At 39.9% G+C, this 27,750-nt stretch overlaps 1 protein-coding gene across 1 annotated transcript; it reads right to left on the bottom strand.

The window, feature by feature from the left end:
• Positions 1–1,155: 1,155 nt before the first annotated feature.
• Positions 1,156–27,750, bottom strand: LOC128228465 (uncharacterized). Its single transcript, XM_052939790.1, has 7 exons — positions 27,684–27,750; positions 26,836–26,895; positions 25,135–25,202; positions 24,510–24,663; positions 21,750–21,850; positions 19,594–19,753; positions 1,156–1,267 (listed from the first exon to the last, which is right to left on the bottom strand). The coding sequence occupies exons 2-7, from the start codon at positions 26,889–26,891 to the stop codon at positions 1,222–1,224; spliced, it is 585 nt and encodes a 194-aa protein (XP_052795750.1). The 5' UTR covers positions 26,892–26,895; positions 27,684–27,750; the 3' UTR covers positions 1,156–1,221.

The following is a 27,750-nucleotide window of genomic DNA, read 5'->3' as shown; positions in this document are numbered from 1 at the left end:
TGAGCGATTAAGGATATTCGCACATTGGTTTACGGATAGGTGAGCGATTAAGGATATTCGCACATTGGTTTACGGATAGGTGAGCGATAAAGGGTTTTCGCACATCGGTTTACGGATAGGTGAGCGATTAAGGGTATCCGCACATCGGTTTATGGATAGGTGAGCGATTAAGGGTTTTCGCACATCGGTTTACGGATAGGTGAGCGATTAAGGGTTTTCGCACATCGGTTTACGGATAGGTGAGCGATTAAGGGTATTTGCACATAGGTTTACGGATAGGTGAGCGATAAAGGGTATTCGCACATCAGTTTACAGATAGGTGAGCGATTAAGGGTATTCGCACATCGGTTTATGGATAGGTGAGCGATTAAGGATATTTGCGCATTGGTATAAGGATAGGTGAGCAATTAAGGGTAATTGCACATTGGCTTACGGATAGGTGAGCAATTAAGGGTATTTGCACATCGGTTTAAGGATAGTTGAGCGATTGAGGGTATTCGCACATTGCTTAAGGATGTGAGAACGATTGAGGGTATTTGCATATTGGTTAAAGGATAGGTGAGCGATATTTAGGATATGTGGGCAATTTAGGGCCTTATTCTTACCAATGGGAAAACCTACAGTTATATTTTATAAACATTGACACATTAATCGGATCTAGAACTTCATAACCCTTGACAAAACTAGCAATTTGATTTTATACCAAATCTCCTTATATTGTAATTTAGGTTACAGTTTCAGAACATATAAGAGGTACTCAATCAAATTGTATGTTTTGTCAATGTACATGTAGAACTAGTTCTGATTTATATGTCAGTGTATAAAAGCTATTATTTCGGGGGGGGGGGGGGGGGGGGGGGGCAGGACTGTTATTTAACTGAGTATCTGACTTTGAATATATATATATATATATATATATATATATATATATATGTGTGTGTGTGTGTGTGTGTGTGTGTGCGTGTGCGTGTGCGTGTGCGTGTGACTGGAGATGGCATATATACATTTCGAAATGCTTGCAATGCGAAAAGTATATTTGCTATTGTTCTTTTTTTACGAACAGGATGATCACGCATTTAATTATATGGCAATATATATATTTTGAAATCTGAATTTAAATGATTTAACATTTATTGAATATAACTTGTATTTTTTTTAATCATATTTGATAATCGATTGCGCATCCATCACGTATTCCAGCAGTGCGTGGCGGCCGGGTGGCTAGGCGGTAGGGCTCACCCCGAAGTGGGACACGAGCGTCTGGAACCTGCAGTTCAACGACACATAGGGATCAACACTGGGAAATAACAATGTTTAAACCGCGCGTCGGGACAAACCCTTACACAGGGTCATGATATCGACAGGGTGTTGATGAGCTCTACATGACAAAATGTTAAGCTCTTAAACTCGCGCCTTGGCAAAAAATATTGCAATTTCGAACAAAAAGGGAAAAGCAAAGAATATTATGGAAAACTTTAGAGGATGAAGGCCCGGTTACTGTTACATAACGTCACAGTTACTTACAAACCGTCACAGTAGCTTACTAACTTCTTAAAAACCATCGAACTGATACTTACAGTAACCGTACAGTAGGTTACTAACAGAACTCCACAGTAGCTATCTTCAGGGCCATCACAGTAGTTACTAATATAACTTCACAGTAGCTATCTTCAGGGCCATCACAGTAGTTACTAATTGTCTTCACATTAGCTATCTTCAGGGCCATCACAGTAGTTACTAATATAACTTCACAGTAGCTATCTTCAGGGCCATCACAGTAGCTTACTAATATAACTTCACAGTAGCTATCTTCAGGGCCATTACAGTAGTTACTAATATAACTTCACAGTAGCTATCTTCAGGGCCATCACAGTAGCTACTAATATAACTTCACAGTAGCTATCTTCAGGGCCATCAGAGTAGTTACTAATATAACTTCACAGTAGCTATCTTCAGGGCAATCACAGTAGCTTACTAATATAACTTCACAGTAGCTATCTTCAGGGCCATTACAGTAGTTACTAATATAACTTCACAGTAGCTATCTTCAGGGCCATCACAGTAGTTACTAATATAACTTCACAGTAGCTATCTTCAGGGCCATTACAGTAGTTACTAATATAACTTCACATTAGCTATCTTCAGGGCCATCAAAGTAGTTACTAATATAACTTCACAGTAGCTATCTTCAGGGCCATCACAGTAGCTTACTAATATTACTTCACAGTAGCTATCTTCAGGGCCATCACAGTAGTTACTGATATAACTTCACAGTAGCTATCTTCAGGGCCATTACAGTAGTTACTAATATAACTTCACAGTAGCTATCTTCAGGGCCATCACAGTAGTTTACTAACAGAACTCTGAAGTAGCTATCTTCAAAGCCATCACAGTAGTTACTAATATAACTTCACAGTAGCTATCTTCAGGGCCATTACAGTAGTTTACTAACATAACTCTGAAGTAGCTATCTTCAGGGCCATTACAGTAGTTACTAATATAGCTTCACAGTAGCTATCTTCAGGGCCATCACAGTAGCTACTAATATAACTTCACAGTAGCTATCTTCAGGGCCATTACAGTAGTTACTAATATAACTTCACAGTAGCTATCTTCAGGGCCATCACAGTAGCTTACTAATATAACTTCACATTAGCTATCTTCAGGGCCATCACAGTAGTTACTAATATAACTTCACAGTAGCTATCTTCAGGGCCATTACAGTAGTTACTAATATAACTTCACAGTAGCTATCTTCAGGGCCATTACAGTAGTTACTAATATAGCTTCACAGTAGCTATCTTCAGGGCCATTACAGTAGTTACTAATATAACTTCACAGTAGCTATCTTCAGGGCAATCACAGTAGCTTACTAATATAACTTCACAGTAGCTATCTTCAGGGCCATCACAGTAGTTACTAATATAACTTCACATTAGCTATCTTCAGGGCAATCACAGTAGCTTACTAATATAACTTCACAGTAGCTATCTTCAGGGCCATCACAGTAGTTACTAATATAACTTCACAGTAGCTATCTTCAGGGCAATCACAGTAGCTTACTAATATAACTTCACAGTAGCTATCTTCAGGGCCATCACAGTAGTTACTAATATAGCTTCACATTAGCTATCTTCAGGGCCATCACAGTAGTTACTAATATAACTTCACATTAGCTATCTTCAGGGCCATCACAGTAGTTACTAATATAGCTTCACATTAGCTATCTTCAGGGCCATCACAGTAGTTACTAATATAGCTTCACATTAGCTATCTTCAGGGCCATCACAGTAGTTACTAATATAACTTCATATTAGCTATCTTCAGGGCCATCACAGTAGCTTACTAATATAACTTCACAGTAGCTATCTTCAGGGCCATTACAGTAGTTACTAATATAACTTCACAGTAGCTATCTTCAAGGCCATCACAGTAGCTACTAATATAACTTCACAGTAGCTATCTTCAGGGCCATTACAGTAGTTCCTAATATAACTTCACAGTAGCTATCTTCAGGGCCATCACAGTAGCTAACTAATATAACTTCACATTAGCTATCTTCAGGGCCATCAGAGTAGTTACTAATATAACTTCATAGTAGCTATCTTCAGGGCCATTACAGTAGTTACTAATATAACTTCACATTAGCTATCTTCAGGGCCATCACAGTAGTTACTAATATAACTTCACAGTAGCTATCTTCAGGGCCATCACAGTAGCTTACTAATATAACTTCACAGTAGCTATCTTCAGGGCCATCACAGTAGTTTACTAACAGAACTCTGAAGTAGCTATCTTCAGGGCCATTACAGTAGTTACTAATATAACTTCACAGTAGCTATCTTCAGGGCCATCACAGTAGCTTACTAACAGAACTCTGAAGTAGCTACCTTCAGGGCCATTACAGTAGTTACTAATATAACTTCACAGTAGCTATCTTCAGGGCCATCACAGTAGTTACTAATATAACTTCAAAGTAGCTATCTTCAGGGCCACCACAGTTGTTAGTAATATAACTTCAAAGTAGCTATCTTCAGGGCCATCACAGTAGCTTACTAATATAACTTCACATTAGCTATCTTCAGGGCCATCACAGTAGTTACTAATATAACTTCACAGTAGCTATCTTCAGGGCCATTACAGTAGTTACTAATATAACTTCACAGTAGCTATCTTCAGGGCCATTACAGTAGTTACTAATATAGCTTCACAGTAGCTATCTTCAGGGCCATTACAGTAGTTACTAATATAACTTCACAGTAGCTATCTTCAGGGCAATCACAGTAGCTTACTAATATAACTTCACAGTAGCTATCTTCAGGGCCATCACAGTAGTTACTAATATAACTTCACATTAGCTATCTTCAGGGCAATCACAGTAGCTTACTAATATAACTTCACAGTAGCTACCTTCAGGGCCATCACAGTAGTTACTAATATAACTTCACAGTAGCTATCTTCAGGGCAATCACAGTAGCTTACTAATATAACTTCACAGTAGCTATCTTCAGGGCCATCACAGTAGTTACTAATATAGCTTCACATTAGCTATCTTCAGGGCCATCACAGTAGTTACTAATATAACTTCACATTAGCTATCTTCAGGGCCATCACAGTAGTTACTAATATAGCTTCACATTAGCTATCTTCAGGGCCATCACAGTAGTTACTAATATAGCTTCACATTAGCTATCTTCAGGGCCATCACAGTAGTTACTAATATAACTTCATATTAGCTATCTTCAGGGCCATCACAGTAGCTTACTAATATAACTTCACAGTAGCTATCTTCAGGGCCATCACAGTAGTTACTAATATAGCTTCACATTAGCTATCTTCAGGGCCATCACAGTAGCTTACTAATATAACTTCACATTAGCTATCTTCAGGGCCATTACAGTAGTTACTAATATAACTTCACAGTAGCTATCTTCAAGGCCATCACAGTAGCTACTAATATAACTTCACAGTAGCTATCTTCAGGGCCATTACAGTAGTTACTAATATAACTTCACAGTAGCTATCTTCAGGGCCATCACAGTAGCTAACTAATATAACTTCACATTAGCTATCTTCAGGGCCATCAGAGTAGTTACTAATATAACTTCACAGTAGCTATCTTCAGGGCCATAACAGTAGTTACTAATATAACTTCACATTAGCTATCTTCAGGGCCATCACAGTAGTTACTAATATAACTTCACAGTAGCTATCTTCAGGGCCATTACAGTAGTTACTAATATAACTTCACAGTAGCTATCTTCAGGGCCATCACAGTAGCTTACTAACAGAACTCTGAAGTAGCTATCTTCAGGGCCATTACAGTAGTTACTAATATAACTTCACAGTAGCTATCTTCAGGGCCATCACAGAAGTTACTAATATAACTTCAAAGTAGCTATCTTCAGGGCCACCACAGTAGTTAGTAATATAACTTCACAGTAGCTATCTTCAGGGCCATCACAGTAGTTACTAATATAACTTCACATTAGCTATCTTCAGGGCCATCACAGTAGCTTACTAATATAACTTCACATTAGCTATCTTCAGGGCAATCACAGTAGCTTACTAATATAACTTCACAGTAGCTATCTTCAAGGCCAACACAGTAGCTTACTAATATAACTTCACAGTAGCTATCTTCAGGGCCATCACAGTAGTTACTAATATAACTTCACAGTAGCTATCTTCAGGGCCATCACAGTAGTTACTAATATAACTTCACAGTAGCTATCTTCAGGGGCATGACAGTAGCTTACTAACATAACTCTAAAGTAGCTATCTTCAGGGCCATTACAGTAGCTTACTAACATAACTTCACATTAGCTATCTTCAGGGCCATCACAGTAGCTTACTAATATAACTTCACAGTAGCTATCTTCAGGGCCATCACAGTAGCTTACTAATATAACTTCACAGTAGCTATCTTCAGGGCCATCACAGTAGCTTACTAATATAACTTCAGAGTAGCTATCTTCAGGGCCATCACAGTAGTTACTAATATAACTTCATATTAGCTATCTTCAGGGCCATCACAGTAGTTACTAATATAACTTCACAGTAGCTATCTTCAGGGCCATCACAGTAGCTTACTAATATAACTTCACCTTAGCTATCTTCAGGGCCATCACAGTAGTTACTAATATAACTTCACAGTAGCTATCTTCAGGGCCATCACAGTAGTTACTAATATACCTTCACATAAGCTATCTTCAGGGCCATCACAGTAGTTACTAATATAACTTCACATTAGCTATCTTCAGGGCCATCACAGTAGTTACTAATATAACTTCACATTAGCTATTTTCAGGGCCATTACAGTAGTTACTAATATAACTTCACATTAGCTATCTTCAGGGCCATTACAGTAGTTACTAACATAACTCCACTTTAGCTATCTTCAGGGCCATCACAGTAGCTTACTAATATAACTTCACATTAGCTATCTTCAGGGCCATTACAGTAGTTACTAATATAACTTCACATTAGCTATCTTCAGGGCCATCACAGTAGCTTACTAATATAACTTCACATTAGCTATCTTCAGGGCCATCACAGTAGTTACTAACATAACTTCACATTAGCTATCTTCAGGGCCATCACAGTAGCTTACTAATATAACTTCACATTAGCTATCTTCAGGGCCATTACAGTAGTTACTAATATAACTTCACAGTAGCTATCTTCAGGGCCATCACAGTAGCTTACTAATATAACTTCACATAAGCTATCTTCAGGGCCATTACAGTAGTTACTAATATGACTTCACAGTAGCTATCTTCAGGGCCATTACAGTAGTTACTAACATAACTTCACATTAGCTATCTTCAGGGCCATTACAGTAGTTACTAATATAACTTCACAGTAGCTATCTTCAGGGCCATCACAGTAGCTTACTAATATAACTTCACATTAGCTATCTTCAGGGCCATCACAGTAGCTTACTTATATAACTTCACATTAGCTATCTTCAGGGCCATTACAGTAGTTACTAATATAACTTCACGTTAGCTATCTTCAGGGCCATCACAGTAGCTTACTAATATAACTTCACATTAGCTATCTTCAGGGCCATCACAGTAGTTACTAACATAACTTCACAAAAGCTATTTTCAAGGCCATTACAGTAGTTACTAATATAACTTCACATTAGCTATCTTCAGGGCCATCACAGTAGCTTACTAACACAACTCTAAAGTAGCTATCTTCAGGGCCATTACAGTAGTTTACTAACATAGCTTCACAGTAGCTATCTTCAGGGCCATCACAGTAGCTTACTAACGGAACACAGTAGCTATCTTCAGGGCCATTACATTAGTTACTAATATAACTCCACAGTAGCTATCTTCAGGGCCATTACAGTAGTTTACTAATATAACTTCACAGTAGCTATCTTCAGGGCCATCACAGTAGTTTACTAACAGAACTCTGAAGTAGCTATCTTCAGGGCCATTACAGTAGTTACTAATATAACTTCACAGTAGCTATCTTCAGGGCCATCACAGTAGCTTACTAACAGAACTCTGAAGTAGCTATCTTCAGGGCCATTACAGTAGTTACTAATATAACTTCACAGTAGCTATCTTCAGGGCCATCACAGTAGTTACTAATATAACTTCAAAGTAGCTATCTTCAGGGCCACCACAGTAGTTAGTAATATAACTTCACAGTAGCTATCTTCAGGGCCATCACAGTAGTTACTAATATAACTTCACATTAGCTATCTTCAGGGCCATCACAGTAGCTTACTAATATAACTTCACATTAGCTATCTTCAGGGCAATCACAGTAGCTTACTAATATAACTTCACAGTAGCTATCTTCAAGGCCAACACAGTAGCTTACTAATATAACTTCACATTAGCTATCTTCAGGGCCATCACAGTAGTTACTAATATAACTTCACAGTAGCTATCTTCAGGGCCATCACAGTAGTTACTAATATAACTTCACAGTAGCTATCTTCAGGGCCATCACAGTAGTTACTAATATAACTTCACATTAGCTATCTTCAGGGCCATCACAGTAGTTACTAATATAACTTCACATTAGCTATCTTCAGGGCCATCACAGTAGCTTACTAATATAACTTCACAGTAGCTATCTTCAGGGCCATCACAGTAGCTTACTAATATAACTTCACAGTAGCTATCTTCAGGGCCATCACAGTAGCTTACTAATATAACTTCAGAGAAGCTATCTTCAGGGCCATCACAGTAGTTACTAATATAACTTCACATTAGCTATCTTCAGGGCCATCACAGTAGTTACTAATATAACTTCACAGTAGCTATCTTCAGGGCCATCACAGTAGCTTACTAATATAACTTCACCTTAGCTATCTTCAGGGCCATCACAGTAGTTACTAATATAACTTCACAGTAGCTATCTTCAGGGTCATCACAGTAGTTACTAATATAACTTCACATAAGCTATCTTCAGGGCCATCACAGTAGTTACTAATATAACTTCACATTAGCTATCTTCAGGGCCATCACAGTAGTTACTTATATAACTTCACATTAGCTATTTTCAGGGCCATTACAGTAGTTACTAATATAACTTCACATAAGCTATCTTCAGGGCCATTACAGTAGTTACTAACATAACTCCACTTTAGCTATCTTCAGGGCCATCACAGTAGCTTACTAATATAACTTCACAGTAGCTGTCTTCAGGGCCATCACAGTAGCTTACTAACAGAACTCTGAAGTAGCTATCTTCAGGGCCATTACAGTAGTTACTAATATAACTTCACATTAGCTATCTTCAGGGCCATCACAGTAGTTACTAATATAACTTCAAAGTAGCTATCTTCAGGGCCACCACAGTAGTTAGTAATATAACTTCACAGTAGCTATCTTCAGGGCCATCACAGTAGTTACTAATATAACTTCACATTAGCTATCTTCAGGGCCATCACAGTAGCTTACTAATATAACTTCACATTAGCTATCTTCAGGGCAATCACAGTAGCTTACTAATATAACTTCACAGTAGCTATCTTCAAGGCCAACACAGTAGCTTACTAATATAACTTCACATTAGCTATCTTCAGGGCCATCACAGTAGTTACTAATATAACTTCACAGTAGCTATCTTCAGGGCCATCACAGTAGTTACTAATATAACTTCACAATAGCTATCTTCAGGGCCATCACAGTAGTTACTAATATAACTTCACATTAGCTATCTTCAGGGCCATCACAGTAGTTACTAATATAACTTCACATTAGCTATCTTCAGGGCCATCACAGTAGCTTACTAATATAACTTCACAGTAGCTATCTTCAGGGCCATCACAGTAGCTTACTAATATAACTTCACATTAGCTATCTTCAGGGCCATCACAGTAGCTTACTAATATAACTTCAGAGTAGCTATCTTCAGGGCCATCACAGTAGTTACTAATATAACTTCACATTAGCTATCTTCAGGGCCATCACAGTAGTTACTAATATAACTTCACAGTAGCTATCTTCAGGGCCATCACAGTAGCTTACTAATATAACTTCACCTTAGCTATCTTCAGGGCCATCACAGTAGTTACTAATATAACTTCACAGTAGCTATCTTCAGGGTCATCACAGTAGTTACTAATATAACTTCACATAAGCTATCTTCAGGGCCATCACAGTAGTTACTAATATAACTTCACATTAGCTATCTTCAGGGCCATCACAGTAGTTACTTATATAACTTCACATTAGCTATTTTCAGGGCCATTACAGTAGTTACTAATATAACTTCACATAAGCTATCTTCAGGGCCATTACAGTAGTTACTAACATAACTCCACTTTAGCTATCTTCAGGGCCATCACAGTAGCTTACTAATATAACTTCACATTAGCTATCTTCAGGGCCATTACAGTAGTTACTAATATAACTTCACATTAGCTATCTTCAGGGCCATCACAGTAGCGTACTAATATAACTTCACATTAGCTATCTTCAGGGCCATCACAGTAGTTACTAACATAACTTCACATTAGCTATCTTCAGGGCCATCACAGTAGCTTACTAATATAACTTCACATTAGCTATCTTCAGGGCCATTACAGTAGTTACTAATATAACTTCACAGTAGCTATCTTCAGGGCCATCACAGTAGCTTACTAATATAACTTCACATTAGCTATCTTCAGGGCCATTACAGTAGTTACTAATATAACTTCACAGTAGCTATCTTCAGGGCCATTACAGTAGTTACTAACATAACTTCACATTAGCTATCTTCAGGGCCATTACAGTAGTTACTAATATAACTTCACAGTAGCTATCTTCAGGGCCATCACAGTAGCTTACTAATATAACTTCACATTAGCTATCTTCAGGGCCATCACAGTAGCTTACTTATATAACTTCACATTAGCTATCTTCAGGGCCATTACAGTAGTTACTAATATAACTTCACATTAGCTATCTTCAGGGCCATCACAGTAGCTTACTAATATAACTTCACATTAGCTATCTTCAGGGCCATCACAGTAGTTACTAATATAACTTCACAGTAGCTATTTTCAAGGCCATTACAGTAGTTACTAATATAACTTCACAGTAGCTATCTTCAGGGTCATCACAGTAGTTACTAATATAACTTCACATAAGCTATCTTCAGGGCCATCACAGTAGTTACTAATATAACTTCACATTAGCTATCTTCAGGGCCATCACAGTAGTTACTTATATAACTTCACATTAGCTATTTTCAGGGCCATTACAGTAGTTACTAATATAACTTCACATAAGCTATCTTCAGGGCCATTACAGTAGTTACTAACATAACTCCACTTTAGCTATCTTCAGGGCCATCACAGTAGCTTACTAATATAACTTCACATTAGCTATCTTCAGGGCCATCACAGTAGCTTACTAATATAACTTCACATTAGCTATCTTCAGGGCCATCACAGTAGTTACTAATATAACTTCACAGTAGCTATTTTCAAGGCCATTACAGTAGTTACTAATATAACTTCACATTAGCTATCTTCAGGGCCATCACAGTAGCTTACTAACACAACTCTAAAGTAGCTATCTTCAGGGCCATTACAGTAGTTTACTAACATAGCTTCACAGTAGCTATCTTCAGGGCCATCACAGTAGCTTACTAACGGAACACAGTAGCTATCTTCAGGGCCATTACAGTAGTTACTAATATAACTCCACAGTAGCTATCTTCAGGGCCATTACAGTAGTTTACTAACATAGCTTCACAGTAGCTATCTTCAGGGCCATCACAGTAGTTTACTGACATAACTCCACATTAGCTATCTCCATGGCCATCACAGTAGCTCACTAACATAGCTTCACAGTAGCTATTTTCAGGGCCATCACAGTAGTTTACTAACATAGCTTCACAGTAGCTATCTTCAGGGCCATCACAGTAGCTTACTAACGGAACACAGTAGCTATCTTCAGGGCCATCACAGTAGTTACTAATATAACTTCACAGTAGCTATCTTCATGGCCATCACAGTAGTTACTAATATAACTCCACAGTAGCTATCTTCAGGGCCATCACAGTAGTTACTAATATAACTTCACATTAGCTATCTTCAGGGCCATCACAGTAGTTACTTATATAACTTCACAGCAGCTTTCTTCAGGGCAATCACAGTAGCTTACTAATATAACTTCACATTAGCTATCTTCAGGGCCAACACAGTAGCTAACTAATATAACTTCACATTAGCTATCTTCAGGGCCATCACAGTAGTTACTAATATAACTTCACATTAGCTATCTTCAGGGCCATCACAGTAGTTACTAATATAACTTCGCATTAGCTATCTTCAGGGCCATCACAGTAGTTACTAATATAACTTCACACTAGCTATCTTCAGGGCTATCACAGTAGTTACTAATATAACTTCACAGTAGCTATCTTCAGGGCCATCACAGTAGCTTACTAACGGAACACAGTAGCTATCATCAGGGCCATCACAGTAGCTTACTAACGGAACACATTAGCTATCTTCAGGGCCATTACGGTAGTTACTAATATAACTTCACAGTAGCTATCTTCAGGGCCATTACAGTATTTTACTAACATAGCTTCACAGTAGCTATCTTCAGGGCCATCACAGTAGCTTACTAACGGAACACAGTAGCTATCTTCAGGGCAATCACATTAGCTTACTAACAGAACTCTAAAGTAGCTATCTTCAGGGCCATTACAGTAGTTTACTAACATAGCTTCACAGTAGCTATCTTCAGGGCCATTACAGTAGCTTACTAACGGAACACAGTAGCTATCTTCAGGGGCATGACAGTAGCTTACTAACATAACTCTAAAGTAGCTATCTTCAGGGCCATTACAGTAGCTTACTAACATAGCTTCACAGTAGCTATCTTCAGGGCCATCACAGTAGCTTACTAACAAAACTCTAATGTAGCTATCTTCAAGGCCATCACAGTAGCTTACTAACGGAACACAGTAGCTATCTTCAGGGCCGTCACAGAGAAGCTCACTTACGGGCCGTCACAGTAGCTCACTTACAGGCCGTCACAGTTGCTCACTTACAGGCCGTCACAGTAGCTCACTTACAGGCCGTCACAGAGAAGCTCACTTACGGGCCGTCACAGTAGCTCACTTACATGCCGTCACAGTAGCTCACTTACAGGCCGTCACAGTAGCTCACTTACAGGCCGTCACAGTATCTCACTTACGACCCGTTTATAGTAGCTCACTTACAGGCCGTCACAGTAGCTCACTTACAGGCCGTCACAGTAGCTCACTTACAGGCTTTCACATTAGCTTACTTACAGGCCGTCACAGTAGCTCACTTACAGGCCGTCACAGTAGCTCACATACAGGCCGTCACAGAGAAGCTCACTTACGGGACGTCACTGTAGCTCACTTACAGGCCGTCACAGTAGCTCACTTACAGGCCGTCACAGTAGCTCACTTACGGGCCGTCACAGTAGCTCACTTACAGGCCATCACAGTAGCTCGCTTACAGGCCATCACAGTAGCTCACTTACAGGCCGTCACAGTAGCTCACTTACAGGCCGTCACAGTAGCTCACATACAGGCCGTCACAGTAGCTCACTTACAGGCCGTCACAGAGAAGCTCACTTACGGGCCGTCACAGTAGCTCACTTACAGGCCGTCACAGTAGCTCACTTACAGGCCGTCTCAGTAGCTCACTTACAGGCCGTCACAAAGAAGCTCACTTACGGGCCGTCACAGTAGCTCACTTACAGTTCGTCACAGTAGCTCACTTAAAGGCCGTCACAGTAGCTCACTTACAGGCCGTCACAGTAGCTTACTTACAGGCCATCACAGTAGCTCACTTACAGGCCATCACATTAGCTTACTTACAGGCCGTCACAGTAGCTTACTTACAGGCCGTCATAGTAGCTCACTTACGACCCTTTATAGTAGCTCACTTACAGGCCGTCACAGTAGCTCACATACAGGCCGTCACAGTAGCTCACTTACAGGCCGTCACAGTAGCTCACTTACAGACCGTCACAGTAGCTCACTTACAGGCCATCACATTAGCTTACTTACAGGCCGTCACAGTAGCTTATTCACAGTAGCTCACTTACGACCCATTATAGTAGCTCACTTACAGGCCGTCACAGTAGCTCATATACAGGCCGTCACAGTAGCTCACTTACAGGCCGTCACAGTAGCTCACTTACAGGCCGTCACAGTAGCTCACTTACAGGCCGTCACAGACAACCTCACTTACAGGCCGTCACAGTAGCTCACTTACAGGCCGTCACAGTAGCTCACTTACAGGCCGTCACAGTAGCTCACTTACAGGCAGTCACAGTAGCTCACTTACAGGCCGTCACTGAGAAGCTCACTTACAGGCCGTTACAGTAGCTCACTTACAGGCCGTCACAGTAGCTCACTTACAGGCCGTCACAGAGAAGCTCACTTACAGGCCGTCACAGTAGCTCACTTACAGGCCGTCACAGTAGCTCACTTACAGGCCGTCACAGTAGCTCACTTACGGGCCGTCACAGTAGCTCACTTACAGGCCATCACAGTAGCTCGCATACAGGCCGTCACAGTAGCTCACTTACAGGCCGTCACAGAGAAGCTCACTTACAGGCCGTCACAGTAGCTCACTTACAGGCCGTCACAGAGAAGCTCACTTACAGGCCGTCACAGTTGCTCACTTACAGGCTGTCACAGTAGCTCACTTACGGGCCGTCACAGAAAAGCTCACTTATGAATACACTTATGAATACATGCTGATCATGCATATGAATTCAATTGTTGGATTTATTAGTGCATTTGTGTTTTTGAACCAATTTATTTATTATTCATAACATAGGAATATATTGGATTTATAGTGACCTGAATTGTGTGAACTCCATCTCAGTGATCATGAGGGATTATCCAAATCACACATTTACCGTTAGGAAGTATAGTGTTGATCAATTGGTGAGATTGTCCACAGTGCCTAGACAATGGATTATACCTTATCAGTGTGTTCTGACTAGATTAAAAAGCCTGGGGATATTGAACTATAGAAGGAAAAAACAGTAGCTCACATACAGGCCGTCACAGTAGCTCACATACAGGCCGTCACAGTAGCTCACTTACAGGCCGTCACAGAGAAGCTCACTTACGGGCCGTCACAGTAGCTCACTTACAGGCCGTCTCAGTAGCTCACTTACAGGCCGTCACAAAGAAGCTCACTTACGGGCCGTCACAGTAGCTCACTTACAGTTCGTCACAGTAGCTCACTTAAAGGCCGTCACAGTAGCTCACTTACAGGCCGTCACAGTAGCTTACTTACAGGCCATCACAGTAGCTCACTTACAGGCCATCACATTAGCTTACTTACAGGCCGTCACAGTAGCTTACTTACAGGCCGTCATAGTAGCTCACTTACGACCCTTTATAGTAGCTCACTTACAGGCCGTCACAGTAGCTCACATACAGGCCGTCACAGTAGCTCACTTACAGACCGTCACAGTAGCTCACTTACAGGCCATCACATTAGCTTACTTACAGGCCGTCACAGTAGCTTATTCACAGTAGCTCACTTACGACCCATTATAGTAGCTCACTTACAGGCCGTCACAGTAGCTCATATACAGGCCGTCACAGTAGCTCACTTACAGGCCGTCACAGTAGCTCACTTACAGGCCGTCACAGTAGCTCACTTACAGGCCGTCACAGACAACCTCACTTACAGGCCGTCACAGTAGCTCACTTACAGGCCGTCACAGTAGCTCACTTACAGGCCGTCACAGTAGCTCACTTACAGGCAGTCACAGTAGCTCACTTACAGGCCGTCACTGAGAAGCTCACTTACAGGCCGTTACAGTAGCTCACTTACAGGCCGTCACAGTAGCTCACTTACAGGCCGTCACAGAGAAGCTCACTTACAGGCCGTCACAGTAGCTCACTTACAGGCCGTCACAGTAGCTCACTTACAGGCCGTCACAGTAGCTCACTTACGGGCCGTCACAGTAGCTCACTTACAGTTCGTCACAGTAGCTCGCATACAGGCCGTCACAGTAGCTCACTTACAGGCCGTCACAGAGAAGCTCACTTACAGGCCGTCACAGTAGCTCACTTACAGGCCGTCACAGAGAAGCTCACTTACAGGCCGTCACAGTTGCTCACTTACAGGCTGTCACAGTAGCTCACTTACGGGCCGTCACAGAAAAGCTCACTTATGAATACACTTATGAATACATGCTGATCATGCATATGAATTCAATTGTTGGATTTATTAGTGCATTTGTGTTTTTGAACCAATTTATTTATTATTCATAACATAGGAATATATTGGATTTATAGTGACCTGAATTGTGTGAACTCCATCTCAGTGATCATGAGGGATTATCCAAATCACACATTTACCGTTAGGAAGTATAGTGTTGATCAATTGGTGAGATTGTCCACAGTGCCTAGACAATGGATTATACCTTATCAGTGTGTTCTGACTAGATTAAAAAGCCTGGGGATATTGAACTATAGAAGGAAAAAAGCTGGTCGCCCTAGGAGTAAGAAGCAAACTGGTGTAAATATCAACAATCTTGTCTATCCAAAGAAGACGAATACACTTAATAAATACAATGAAAAAATATCATGTATAACTTTAAATTGCCATTCCGCAGTGCATAAAGATGTCATTATAGGCCAATATTTAAGAGAGGAAAAAATTGACTTCGCAATTTTAACCGAAACCTGGTTTTCAGATGAAAAACACAATCAAGTTGACATCTCTGACTTAAATCAAAACGGCTACAAACTAAATACAGTAAATCGCCAGAACAGAATCGGTGGTGGTGTAGCTCTAGTCCATAGGAACGGGGTTACTGTCAGCAGAGTACCGACCATACCTAGAAAAACTTTCGAGCATGGCCTTTGGAAAATAATATTCAAAAACATTTCAATGACAATCCTGGGATTGTATAGACCACCATCTTTGGGCACTGAATTACAGTTTGTCTCGGAATTCCTCCAATTCTTGGAAGAAATACTGCCCTCATATTCGAACCTGATTCTTGGAGATTTTAATCTACACCTGGATGACGGTACCAGTGCATCTACAGACTTCAATAACTCTTTGTATTCACTTGGGTAGAACAACATGTCACATTCCCTACCCAAATTGAAGGAAATGTACTTGATCTTGTCATATCTGAGGTCACGAATGGCATCAATGTACTGTCATGTGAACAGGTCCCTTATATTTCTGATCACTGTGTCATCAAAGTCATTACTAATGTGAAAAAGGAAAACATTAAAAGTGAATCGGTATCATTCCGAAATTTTAAAGCAATTGACAAATCAAAGTTTGCGAATGATCTGAACGAAATATCTCTCACGGAAAACAATGTAGATGGTATAGTTGAAGAGTTCGAAGATCAAGTTCAGAAAATTTTAGATACACATGCACCTGTGAAAGAGATAACTCGTGTACGTCGTGCTCCAAAGCCGTGGTTTAACGAGGATATCCTGCAATTCAAACGAAAATCTCGTAAATGTGAACGATTATGGATGAAGTATAAGACCCCTGAGCACTATCAGTTGTTTAAACAAGCAAGAAACAAGTATCATTTCGAACTGAAAGAGGAGAAAAGAAGGACACTTAGTCAGACAGTACTTGATCTCAAAGGAAACTCAAAAAAGTTATATAAATGTGTTGCTGACATCACTAGAACAAGTGCTGATAACCCAATGCCGAATGGAGAAAACGACAACACCACAGCTGAGAAATTCGCCGATTTTTTCATGGACAAAATAAGCAAAATCCGAGAGTCACTACAAACATTTGATCAGTTTGAACCCCAAGTGAAGGATATACCATCTTTTGACAATTTTGATGAACTGACAGAGAATGAAGTTAAACAAATCATAGGAAACATGCAATCTAAATCATGTGAACTAGATATTCTACCAACTAAGCTTCTGAAACAGTTTTTAGGTGAACTTTTGCCATTCATTACCAAATTGGTCAATGTATCCCTTATGCAAGGTGTCTTCCCTAGTAAATGGAAAAAAGCCATTGTTCGACCTTTGATTAAAAAGATTGGCCTTGAACTTACATTCTCAAATTACCGACCGGTCAGCAATCTTTCATTCCTTTCTAAAGTGATTGAAAAGGCAGTGCTTCTGAAATTAAATAAACATGTAGATGAAAATAATCTACTCCCCAAAAACCAAAGTGCCTATAGACGTTATCACTCATGTGAGTCTGCTCTCTTGCGTCTAGTTGATGACATTCTGGGTGGGTTGGAGCTACAAGAGGTAACAGCATTAATAGCCATAGATCTAAGCGCAGCTTTCGACACAGTCGACCATACTATTCTTGTAGATGTGTTAAACAAGCAATATGGCCTCTCCTCTACGGCTATTGCATGGGTTGACTCGTACTTACACCCTCGTAATTGTAGTGTTAATGTCAATTCGACGTATTCAACACCTCGAGAACTAAAATGTAGTGTGCCCCAAGGAAGCTGTCTAGGCCCATGGTTGTATCTCACTTATGCAGGTACCCTGTTTGATGTGATACCCCCGACCATCACAGTGTACGGTTTCGCCGACGACCATATTGCCAATAAACGTTTTCGGCCAAACATACCTTCTGCAGAACAAAGTGCTATTCAAGACATTGAACAGTGTGCTGTAATAATCAATGATTGGATGAATGAAAATAAACTAAAAATGAATACAGCAAAAACTGAGTTCATCATGTTCGGGAGTAGGCAGCAACTTGCAAAATGTCAAACAAAAACATCAATATTGTTGGTGACAGTATCGAAGCTGGACACTGTATACGTTACTTAGGTGCCTTTCTCGATGAAACTTTAAACTTTAAGGAGCATGTAAAACGAAAATGCCGAACAGCCATGCTAAACTACATGAGAATTAAAAACATTCGAAAATATTTGACCAAAGAGGCAACGGAGATTCTTGTTCTTTCACTGGTAATGTCACACATTGACTACTGTAATTCCATCTTGTATGGCATTGCTGCCTGTGATATTCAGAAAATGCAAAGAATTCAAAACATGTGTGCAAAACTTGTGCTTTCTCGAGGCAAATATGAAAGCTCCAAACAATCTTTGTTTGAATTACACTGGTTACCAGTGAAAGCTAGGATAAACTTTAAAATTTTAACCATCATGTACAATTGCTCGGTCGGAAAGGCACCGGCATACCTAGTAGATCTGTTGACAGTAAAGCAACCACCACGCAATCTTCGTTCTTCGCTATCCAGTGTGGGGTGTTACGTCGTACCAACAAACAAACATAAAACATTCTCTGATCGCAGTTTTAGTACCATTGGCCCAGCCCTGTGGAACGATTTGCCATCTGATATACGAACATCGAAATCGTTAGAAGTGTTTAAGAAGAACTTGAAGACACATTACTTTCGAAAATTTGACATGTTGTTTTAAAAACAGTGACTGAACAATGAACAGTGGAAAACTAACTGTGATAAATTAGCATGCAATGATTGTTTATTTTATGTTGTATATTCATTTTATTTTTAGATATTTTAATTTATCTTACTTCATGTCATGTGTTTTATTTGCTTTAACTATGTATTTAGCTTAATTATTTATTTATATTTTTGTTTATTTCAAATTAAGTATGTTTGATGTCTAGATAGTATTATATCTTTAAATTATTTAAAATATTTTATCATTGTATTGTACAACGCCATTGAGTATTTTATGTAAAAATAGGCGTTTAATCAAATAAACAAGTTTCAAGTTTCAAGTTTACGGGCCGTCACATTGCTCACTTACAGGCCGTCACAGTAGCTTACTTACGGGCCTTCACAGTAGCTTACTTACAGGCCGTCACAGTAGCTTACTTACAGGCGGTCACAGTAGCTCACTTACGACCTGTTTATAGTAGCTCACTTACAGGCCGTTACAGTAGCTCACTTACAGGCCGTCACAGTAGCTCACTTACAGGCCGTCACAGTAGCTCACTTACGGGCCGTCACAGTAGCTCACTTTATATTCAGCCCATAAATGACTGTACAGCTTAAATAAAGGTGATATATTTAATAATGCACCATCTTTGGTGAATGCTTCTACCTATGGCACAGTTGGCTAACTGTATTAAACACGATGGAGAGTAGATACGTACGATCCGCAGAAGAGTGGGACGCCGTGGTCGATAAGCGCTCCGCTAAAGAGGGCATGCATTTCCTGTTCACATAACTGCTCTGTAGGGTCGCTACCGAGCACATTTACCAGCTGCTGCACGATTTCATGAAGGTGATCCACGTTCACTCCCAATGCACGGGCTGAAATTGTTGAAAAGGATAGAAGTGTTTACTCTGTGTTTACCCTCGCCGTGCCTAGAAAGATTGTAAACGAAATATTGTCGTACCGTCATTTTGAATGTACGTTTTCAAATGAAACATTTGAAAAATTTGTCCAGTTAAAATCAGGGTGAGGAAACACGTGACTTAAAGGGTTTCTCACATGGTTCACAACTTCAGTGTCGTGTGTTTTTTTTTAATATTGCCAATCAAAGCGCTTAAAGCGTTGAATGGCTTTCGGCCCGCAACGTTTTGTGAGTATAGTTATGTAATTGTAAAACATAATTATTAACATAAAAATATAGTATATGCTCGCTCATAATTTCCTTTGGAACACTTGTAAAGTTTTATGTTGATTCTCAATTAGATCATGTAGTATAAGTCACTTGAAATGTGTAATACGCCAAATATATACGTATAAAGTATGGAGTAATTCTCAATATCATATAAAACCTTATCTGGAGTTTTGGTTTCAAAACCAATGCACTGTCACGGATAAAGCGTTTAGGAATTTTAGTAAAATCTACTCTACAATTTGAACTTGACTTAGGCATATTAAATTCACTTCCATGATATGCCGGTCTAACCAAATGCATCCCCAACAAAATGCATTGGACATATTAATTAGGTTTATGTTTAAGGCTTCCTTCTACAACGACAAATACCTCTGGATCGAATCACCCAAATACTATTTATTCCCTGTATGTTTGATGTACATGTATCTTAATAATGCCCTCAACCTATGTCACAGAATGAACAGATTACTCATTTATATCAGTGGTTTTTAAATATGCATATGCATTATACTACATGCTCAAAACTTTGGTCTGAAATTAATGAGACAAACTGAGGAATATTCACACACTTTCTGTTTCATTTGACATTACATGACTATGACACAAATTGTAGCAGGTCGATAGCCTGTCAATGCTTTACGCGATTTGATTTGAATGATAAAAGTGTATAATATGAATTTAGTACTGGTTAAAGGTTGTTAGTATGTACTTACACAAGAGAATGGTCTTATGCGACACTCATTTTACAAACACAAGGAAAAACTATCAATCTCAATAAAAATGTCAAGTAAGAGCGATTTAAGCAATTTAAAACATAGAAAATATTCTTATGAATAAACTTCAATAACCAAAACAAAACTGATGATAGGATAAAATGAAGTATTATAATTTCATTTAAAACATTATGGTTTGATATCTCACGCCTAAATAGCATTTAATTGCATCATAATACGATCCATATTATTTCCGGGTTTTAACAAGTTCTAAGAGTTTAAAAACCTGTCTGAATGCGATGACCCAGATTCAATTCTTAACTATAAAATACATGTAGATATTATCGGTCCTCGGTCTTACATGTATATTTGATTCAGTACGCGTTCATTTAGAAACTATTTGCAGATTCTGCTTTTTATATTGCGTTCTGTAACTCGCTGATATTGAAATAATTGCTTTTTGTACAATTTTAATCGCGTAAAATTACGCAAAACGCAGCTTATTCGAACTATATTAACCGCATAACAAAGATAGAAAACACCTAACAGCGCTACTTTTAGCTAGCTAATTGATATGCAGAACGCAGTCCATAACAATTGAAGCAGATTGCTTACTAGGTATTTTCGACGTAACTGTTAATGTAAATTAGGTTGTTGACCAACGCAGTTCTAACTGCGCTGTAGTTGATACGCCCGTGCGCGCATTAATTTGCCAAAAGTTAAAAATGTTATGTCGATCTGCCGATGCGATTTCCGAGATACGGTTATAAAAGTCTAAAAATTATTGTATTAAGACGACGGACCCGGGCCAACTCCGACAATTGATAAAGTATTTCTCAACCGTATAGCATCTGGTACTTTGCGGAACCAATAAAACTGCCTCATAAATTAGTCATGATTACGAGAATTTCCCAGGCAAACTGCACACAAAGGGAGTATCCGACGGTAAATTGGTTCATAAAGTGTTACCGATCGCATCAATGACAACATGTAGGTCAAGAAGGAAGCGGCGGGCAGGTGCGGCTGTGGTGTCGGGCGTCAGATGCAAATGGCTTATCAGCGTCTGGAAACTAAAAATAGAACAATGTAGCGCCTCTACAATGCTACTTCAGATTGATATTTAGTTTAAGTCTGAGTGATGCACATACTTTATATCTGTTCAACATTATGTTAAGTCGCATACCTGCATTCAAAGAGAATGTTTTTTTATATGTCTCCGAAATTAAAAATGTTTTAATAGAACTAGAAATTGCTTCGAAACAAAACTTCAAATTGAGTGACCTTTCTTAGAAGGAGAACGACTCCATACTGGGTAATGGCAAATGCACATATGTAATGACGGAAGAGAGACTCCATATTTATAAATGTCAAATGCACAGATGTAAAGACGGGAGAGAGACTCCATGCTGGATAATAACAGATGAGAACAGGTAAAGACGGGATACAGACTCCATGCTGGATAATGGCAGATGAGAAGAGGTAAAGACGGGAGTGAGACTCCATGCTGGATAATGACAGATGAGAAGAGGTAAAGACGGGAAACAGACTCCATGCTGGATAATGACAGATGAGAAGAGGTAAAGACGGGAGTGAGACTCCATGCTGGATAATGGTAGATGAGCAGAGGTAAAGACGGGAGGGAGTCTACATACTTGGTAATGAAAGACGTTCAGAGGTAAAGACGGGAGAGAGACTCCAAACTGGGTAGTGGTAGATGAGCAGATGTAAAGACGGGAGACAGACTCCATGCTGGATAATGACAGATGAGAAGAGGTAAAGACGGGAGAGATACTCCATACTGGATAATGATAGATGAGCAGAGGTAAAGACGGGAGAGAGACTCCATTCTGGGTAATGGTAGATAAGCAGAGGAAAAGACGGGAGAGTGACTCCATACTTGGTATTGACAGACGATCAAAGGAAAAGACGGGAGATAGACTCCGTACTTGGTAATGACAGACGATCAGAGGTAAATACGGGAGAGAGACTCCATAATGGGCAATGAGAGGTGATAAGAGGTAAAGCCGGAAGAGAGACTCCATACTGGGTAATGAGAGATGATCACAGGTAAAAACGGAAAAGAGACTCCATACTGGATAATGACAGACGATCAGAGGTAAAGACGGGAGAGAGAATCCATACTGGGTAATGGTAGACGAGCAGAGGTAAAGACGAAAGAGAGAGAATCCATACTGGGTAATGAGAGATGATCAGAGGCAAAAACGAAAAAGAGACTCCATACTGGCTAATGACAGACGATCAGAGGTAAAGACGGGAGAGAGAATTCATACTGGGTAATGGTAGACGAGCAGAGGTAAAGACGAAACAGAGAGACTCCATACTGGGTAATGAGAGATGATCAGAGGCCAAGTCGGAAGAGTGACTCCAAACTTGGTAATGACAGACGATCAGAGGTAAAGACGGGAGAGGAATTCCATACTGGGTAATGGTAGACGAGCAGAGGTAAAGACTGGAGAGAGACTCCATACTGGATAATGACAGATGAGAAGAAGTAAAGACGGGAGTGATACCACATACTCGGTAAATGTAGATGAGCAGAGGCAAAGACTGGAGAGAGACTCCATACTGGGTAATGACAGATGATCAGAGGTAAAGACGGGAGAGAGCAGCATACTTGGTAATGACAGACGATCAGAGGTAAAAGACGGGAGAGAGACTTCTTACTGGGTAATGTCTGATGAGCAGCAGCTTAGTAGGGTGAAGGGTACTCGCCCATGTTAATGTCTTGGTCGGGGTTAGACAGGTTACAAGAGCTGAGTGGGGTTATGGGAACTCTCCAATGTATATGTCTTGGACGGGGTTAGACAGTTTACAAGCCAGAATGTGGAAACGGGAACTCTAAAATAGTATTGTCTTGGACGGGATGAGACAGGATACACGAGCTGAGTTGGGTAAAGGGAACTGTCCCATGTTATTGTCTTGGACAGGGGTATACTCCATACTGGGTTATGCCAGATGAGCAGAGGTAAGGACGGTAGAGAAACACCATGCTGGATAATGGCAGATGAGCAGATGTATATATGAGTGAGATAATTCATACTGGGTCATGACAAATAAGCAGCTGTATCGATTGGGGTTAAACAGTTTAAAAGAGCTAAAGTTGAGTAATGGGTACTCTCCCATGTAAATGTCTTGGACGTGGTTAGACAGGTTACACAAGCTGAGTGGGGTAATGGGGATCCTCTCATGTACTTGTCTTGGACGGGGTAAGCCAGGCTTCTCGAGCTGGGTGAGGTTATGGTTTCTCGTCAATGTTAATTTCTTGGACGGGTTTAAAGGTTACACTATCTGAATCGGGTAATGTGAGGTCTCCCATGTAAATGTATTGGACGGGGTTAGACAGGTTACACTATCTGAGTCGGGTAATGGGAACTCTCCCATGTAAATGTTTTCGACGTGTTACACGAGCTGATTGAGTAAAAGGGAACTCGCCAACGTTTATTTCTTGGAAGGGGTGGAAAATTTACACGAGCTGAATGAGGTGATGGGGAATCTTCAATGTAAATGTCTTGGACGGGATTAGACAGGGTACACGTGCTGAGTGGGGCAATTGGAACTCTCCCATGTAAATGTCTTGTTCGAGGTTAGACAGGTTCCATGAGTTGAGTGGGGTAATGGGAAATCTCCAATGTTAATGTATGTACTGGACGGGGTAGGACAGGTTTCACGAGCTGATTGGGGTAACGGGAACCCTCCCATGTTTCTTACGAGTGGCAGGCCAGTGGTACGCCATAGTCTAGCAACGCATTTCCAGCGATCTTGTGCAATTCCTGTTCACACGCCTGCTCCGTTGGATCGCTCCCAATGACGTCCAGGGCTACCTGTAGCTCAGCTTTCAGTTGCGTCAAGTTGAAAACATGTTCTGTAACACACACACTTCAATACTTCTGCGTTTTATTCAAGGAATGAACAAGATCGAGATCCAGCGCAATTTTGTGAAAACGACTAGAAAACGGCTTTATAAATCTGCAATTACTAAAGATCATTCAACGTAATAAGCGCTTTTGTTTTTGTTTAAACTTTGAACATTTTACAACGATTTGGCCAAACCATACTTTCCTTAATGGCATCTACAATCAACGTTGTCCCGGGAGACCCGAGTTCGATTCCCAGCCTAGGCGCATGTCAGTTTGGTTTGTGGTCACCAAGCCGGACCAGTGACTTAGAATACAACGCTTAGTATAAGTTATCATAATTTTCCTCACAATCTTTGGAAAAAAAAGTTTGAACTAAGCAAGGTTGTCCGGTTTGCGAAGTGGTTAGTCCTTCTCACCGAGGCAAAAGGATTCGATCCCCGACCTGAGATTATGTTATTGAATTAGAATTTACTTACGCAAATTACACACTGCGTCGAATGGCTTGCAGTCATTTAGCAAAAACCTGGTCTGCTGTGCACTTTTGCTGAAACAAAATGAAAAAAAAGTTGTATACAGAGGTGGAGAGTGAGAGGAGTGAGAGGAGGAGGAGGGGGTGGGAGAGAGTTTACGAAAATCACCAGCAACAACAATATCATAAACGTTATATTGTGAGGTATCTAGTTGGCGCCTCCTACCATCGTAACCCTAAAAAAATGAAATGTTGTTAGGTTGGAGCAAACTGGGATGCAAAGAAATACGTATTATTTCAATAACCAGCCAGACTGGTGCCCCCTCCCCCCCACACACACACGCACCTGTGGGTCAAGATTGTACCCGTTCTAGTACCATCCGTACAGTACCGTGACTGCTGACTGTGGTATGAAAGCAACTGCACGGATGCGAAACAGTGGCTCCAGCTCTATAAGAAGCTGTATAGAAACCAGAGTCAAAGGCATTTCCCAGTTAGAGGGACGAAGTGCGTTTATAAAATGTTTGTATGACTTGTTATCTAACCTAATATCAAGATTATGAGGGCTTATTTGAGAATCCGTGAACTGACAGTCATATTGACGGAGGAGCCAGAACAGTATTGTATTCAATGTAATGGGGTGTGCGAGGCATGGGAGCAACCGGATAAATGATGATCACGTGCGTATCCGGTCTACATGATCACGTTTGTATCCGGTCTACATGATCACGTGTGTATCTGGTCTACATGCTTACGTGTGTATCCGGTTTACATGATCACGTGTGTATCCGGTCTACAGGTTACACACAACCATTGTTATTCCCTATATAATTCAGTGTAAAATTATAATTTTTAGACAACATTTAAAGGCATTTCGAGCGAATGCAGGCTATGATAACCACATATATTCTTAAAGTACAAGCTTTAAATTACCCTTTAAGTCAATAAAAAAGGGGGGTCAAGTTATTCCTAAGAAAGATCACTCCACTTGAAAAACAAACTCTAAAAATTGCACGGTCCAAAATGACCTTTCAACTATAGGGCAGCAGTTTATGCTTTAATCTCTACTCTCAATGATAAATTAAGCAAGAATAGATACTTAAGGTTTAAAAGTTTGAGGAATAATTGATTTACAGTGTATTGAGCATGTGAAAACATGTCTATCAATCATAAGAACATTTTTTTATTATTGAGAATTTTCCACACAACGGAAGTACATATGACGTAATGGTGACGTCATTCCTACATGATCGCGTGTGTATCCGGTCCACTTGATTACGAGTGTATCCGGTCTACATGCTCACGTGTATACCCGGTCTACATGATCACGTGTGTATCCGGTCTACGTGATTACGTGTGTATCCGGTCTACATGATCACGTGTGTATCCGGTCTACATGATCACGTGTGTATCCGGTTTATATGATTACGTGCGTAACAGAATAGTTCAAACGGTAAATGTGTTATCGTTGATATATCGCTTTTTTGTGATATATTCAATAACATTCAAAATTTGAACGCTAACTTATACATGGTTAATATTGACGATACAATATGCTGTCCAGGCAGTGAATATTAGATCATAATAATGGGCTTACAACTCGAGTATACATTTGAAATCTCGTTTCTGGTCCTAACATCCAGATGTGAATCTTGGTAATTGTTATAATGCATAATTATATATCTACCAATATAGCTACAGTATCTACCTTGGTGCGGCGTACGTGACGGCCAACACAGCGGACAGGAAGACAAAGGCTCGCATGGTGCTGAAAACGTAGCAGTCAACATTAAAGATGCACTCTTACTTCAAAATCAACAACTATTTCAGTTGTTTGAATATACCAAAAAGGATTAATACATGTCAAAAACAATGGTAATCATGAAGGATACCCAGTTTAGTTAAAAAGAAAGGTGCAGAAATCACGGTATTCTACCTTATGAGAGGATGGTAGATCATAGTAAATCTTTTAGCACTCACCAATCATTTAATATTTTGAGTTTTTAGCTTTTAAATACACGGTTACAATCTTGTTATCAGAGAGTCACTTTAGCAAATTCAAATATGTAACAGTGTTTCGGTTGAACTGGCTTTTGATTGAAAAGAAACCAACAACAATATGCTCTAAGTGTATGTAAGGGTTCAACTCGGAGATCTACAGAGTACCTCACCCGCAGGCCGAGGTAGCTCGCTCTTTTTTCTTACTTAATTGGGGGTTTTCGGTGCATTCGTCAGGTAAAATTAATGAACAGCATATTCAGTGCTAACACTAGTTTGACCAATATCCTTGGTGTAGAAATAAACTGACTTATACTCCATGAAACTATTTTTTGTGCATTCGTCAGAATTGTTCTATATCCAATTCACGAACAGAAAAAAATCTTCGATTGTCATTTACCCTCACAAAAATGCAAACTCGTAATCACACGTCAGACAAAGAACGCGAAATATATTGTAGACGACTACTCACAACGTCATGTTCGAAACATTTTACAACAACAGAATAAAATAACACAGTTTTTGTTTTTTTAAGGTGACTGCGTAAATCGTACTTACTGTGTGAATCAGTGGTGTGGAATAGGGGCTGATGCGTAGAAACTTTCGTCTTATATCAACAGCCAGT

This window comes from Mya arenaria, chromosome 1 (assembly GCF_026914265.1).
Source record: "Mya arenaria isolate MELC-2E11 chromosome 1, ASM2691426v1".
NCBI lineage: Eukaryota > Metazoa > Mollusca > Bivalvia > Myida > Myidae > Mya > Mya arenaria.
This window is presented reverse-complemented; position numbering and strand designations above follow the sequence as displayed.

Bases quoted from the DNA above. Each gene is read 5' to 3' on its own strand.
- LOC128228465 (XM_052939790.1), bottom strand. From the start codon at position 26,891: ATGCGAGCCTTTGTCTTCCTGTCCGCTGTGTTGGCCGTCACGTACGCC. The intron at 25,203-26,835 runs GTAGATACTGTA...ATTTTGTTTCAG, and splicing joins GTCACGTACGCCGCACCAAG to CAAAAGTGCACAGCAGACCA. The intron at 1,268-19,593 runs GTACGTATCTAC...GTTGAACTGCAG, and splicing joins GTCCCACTCTTCTGCGGATC to GTTCCAGACGCTCGTGTCCC.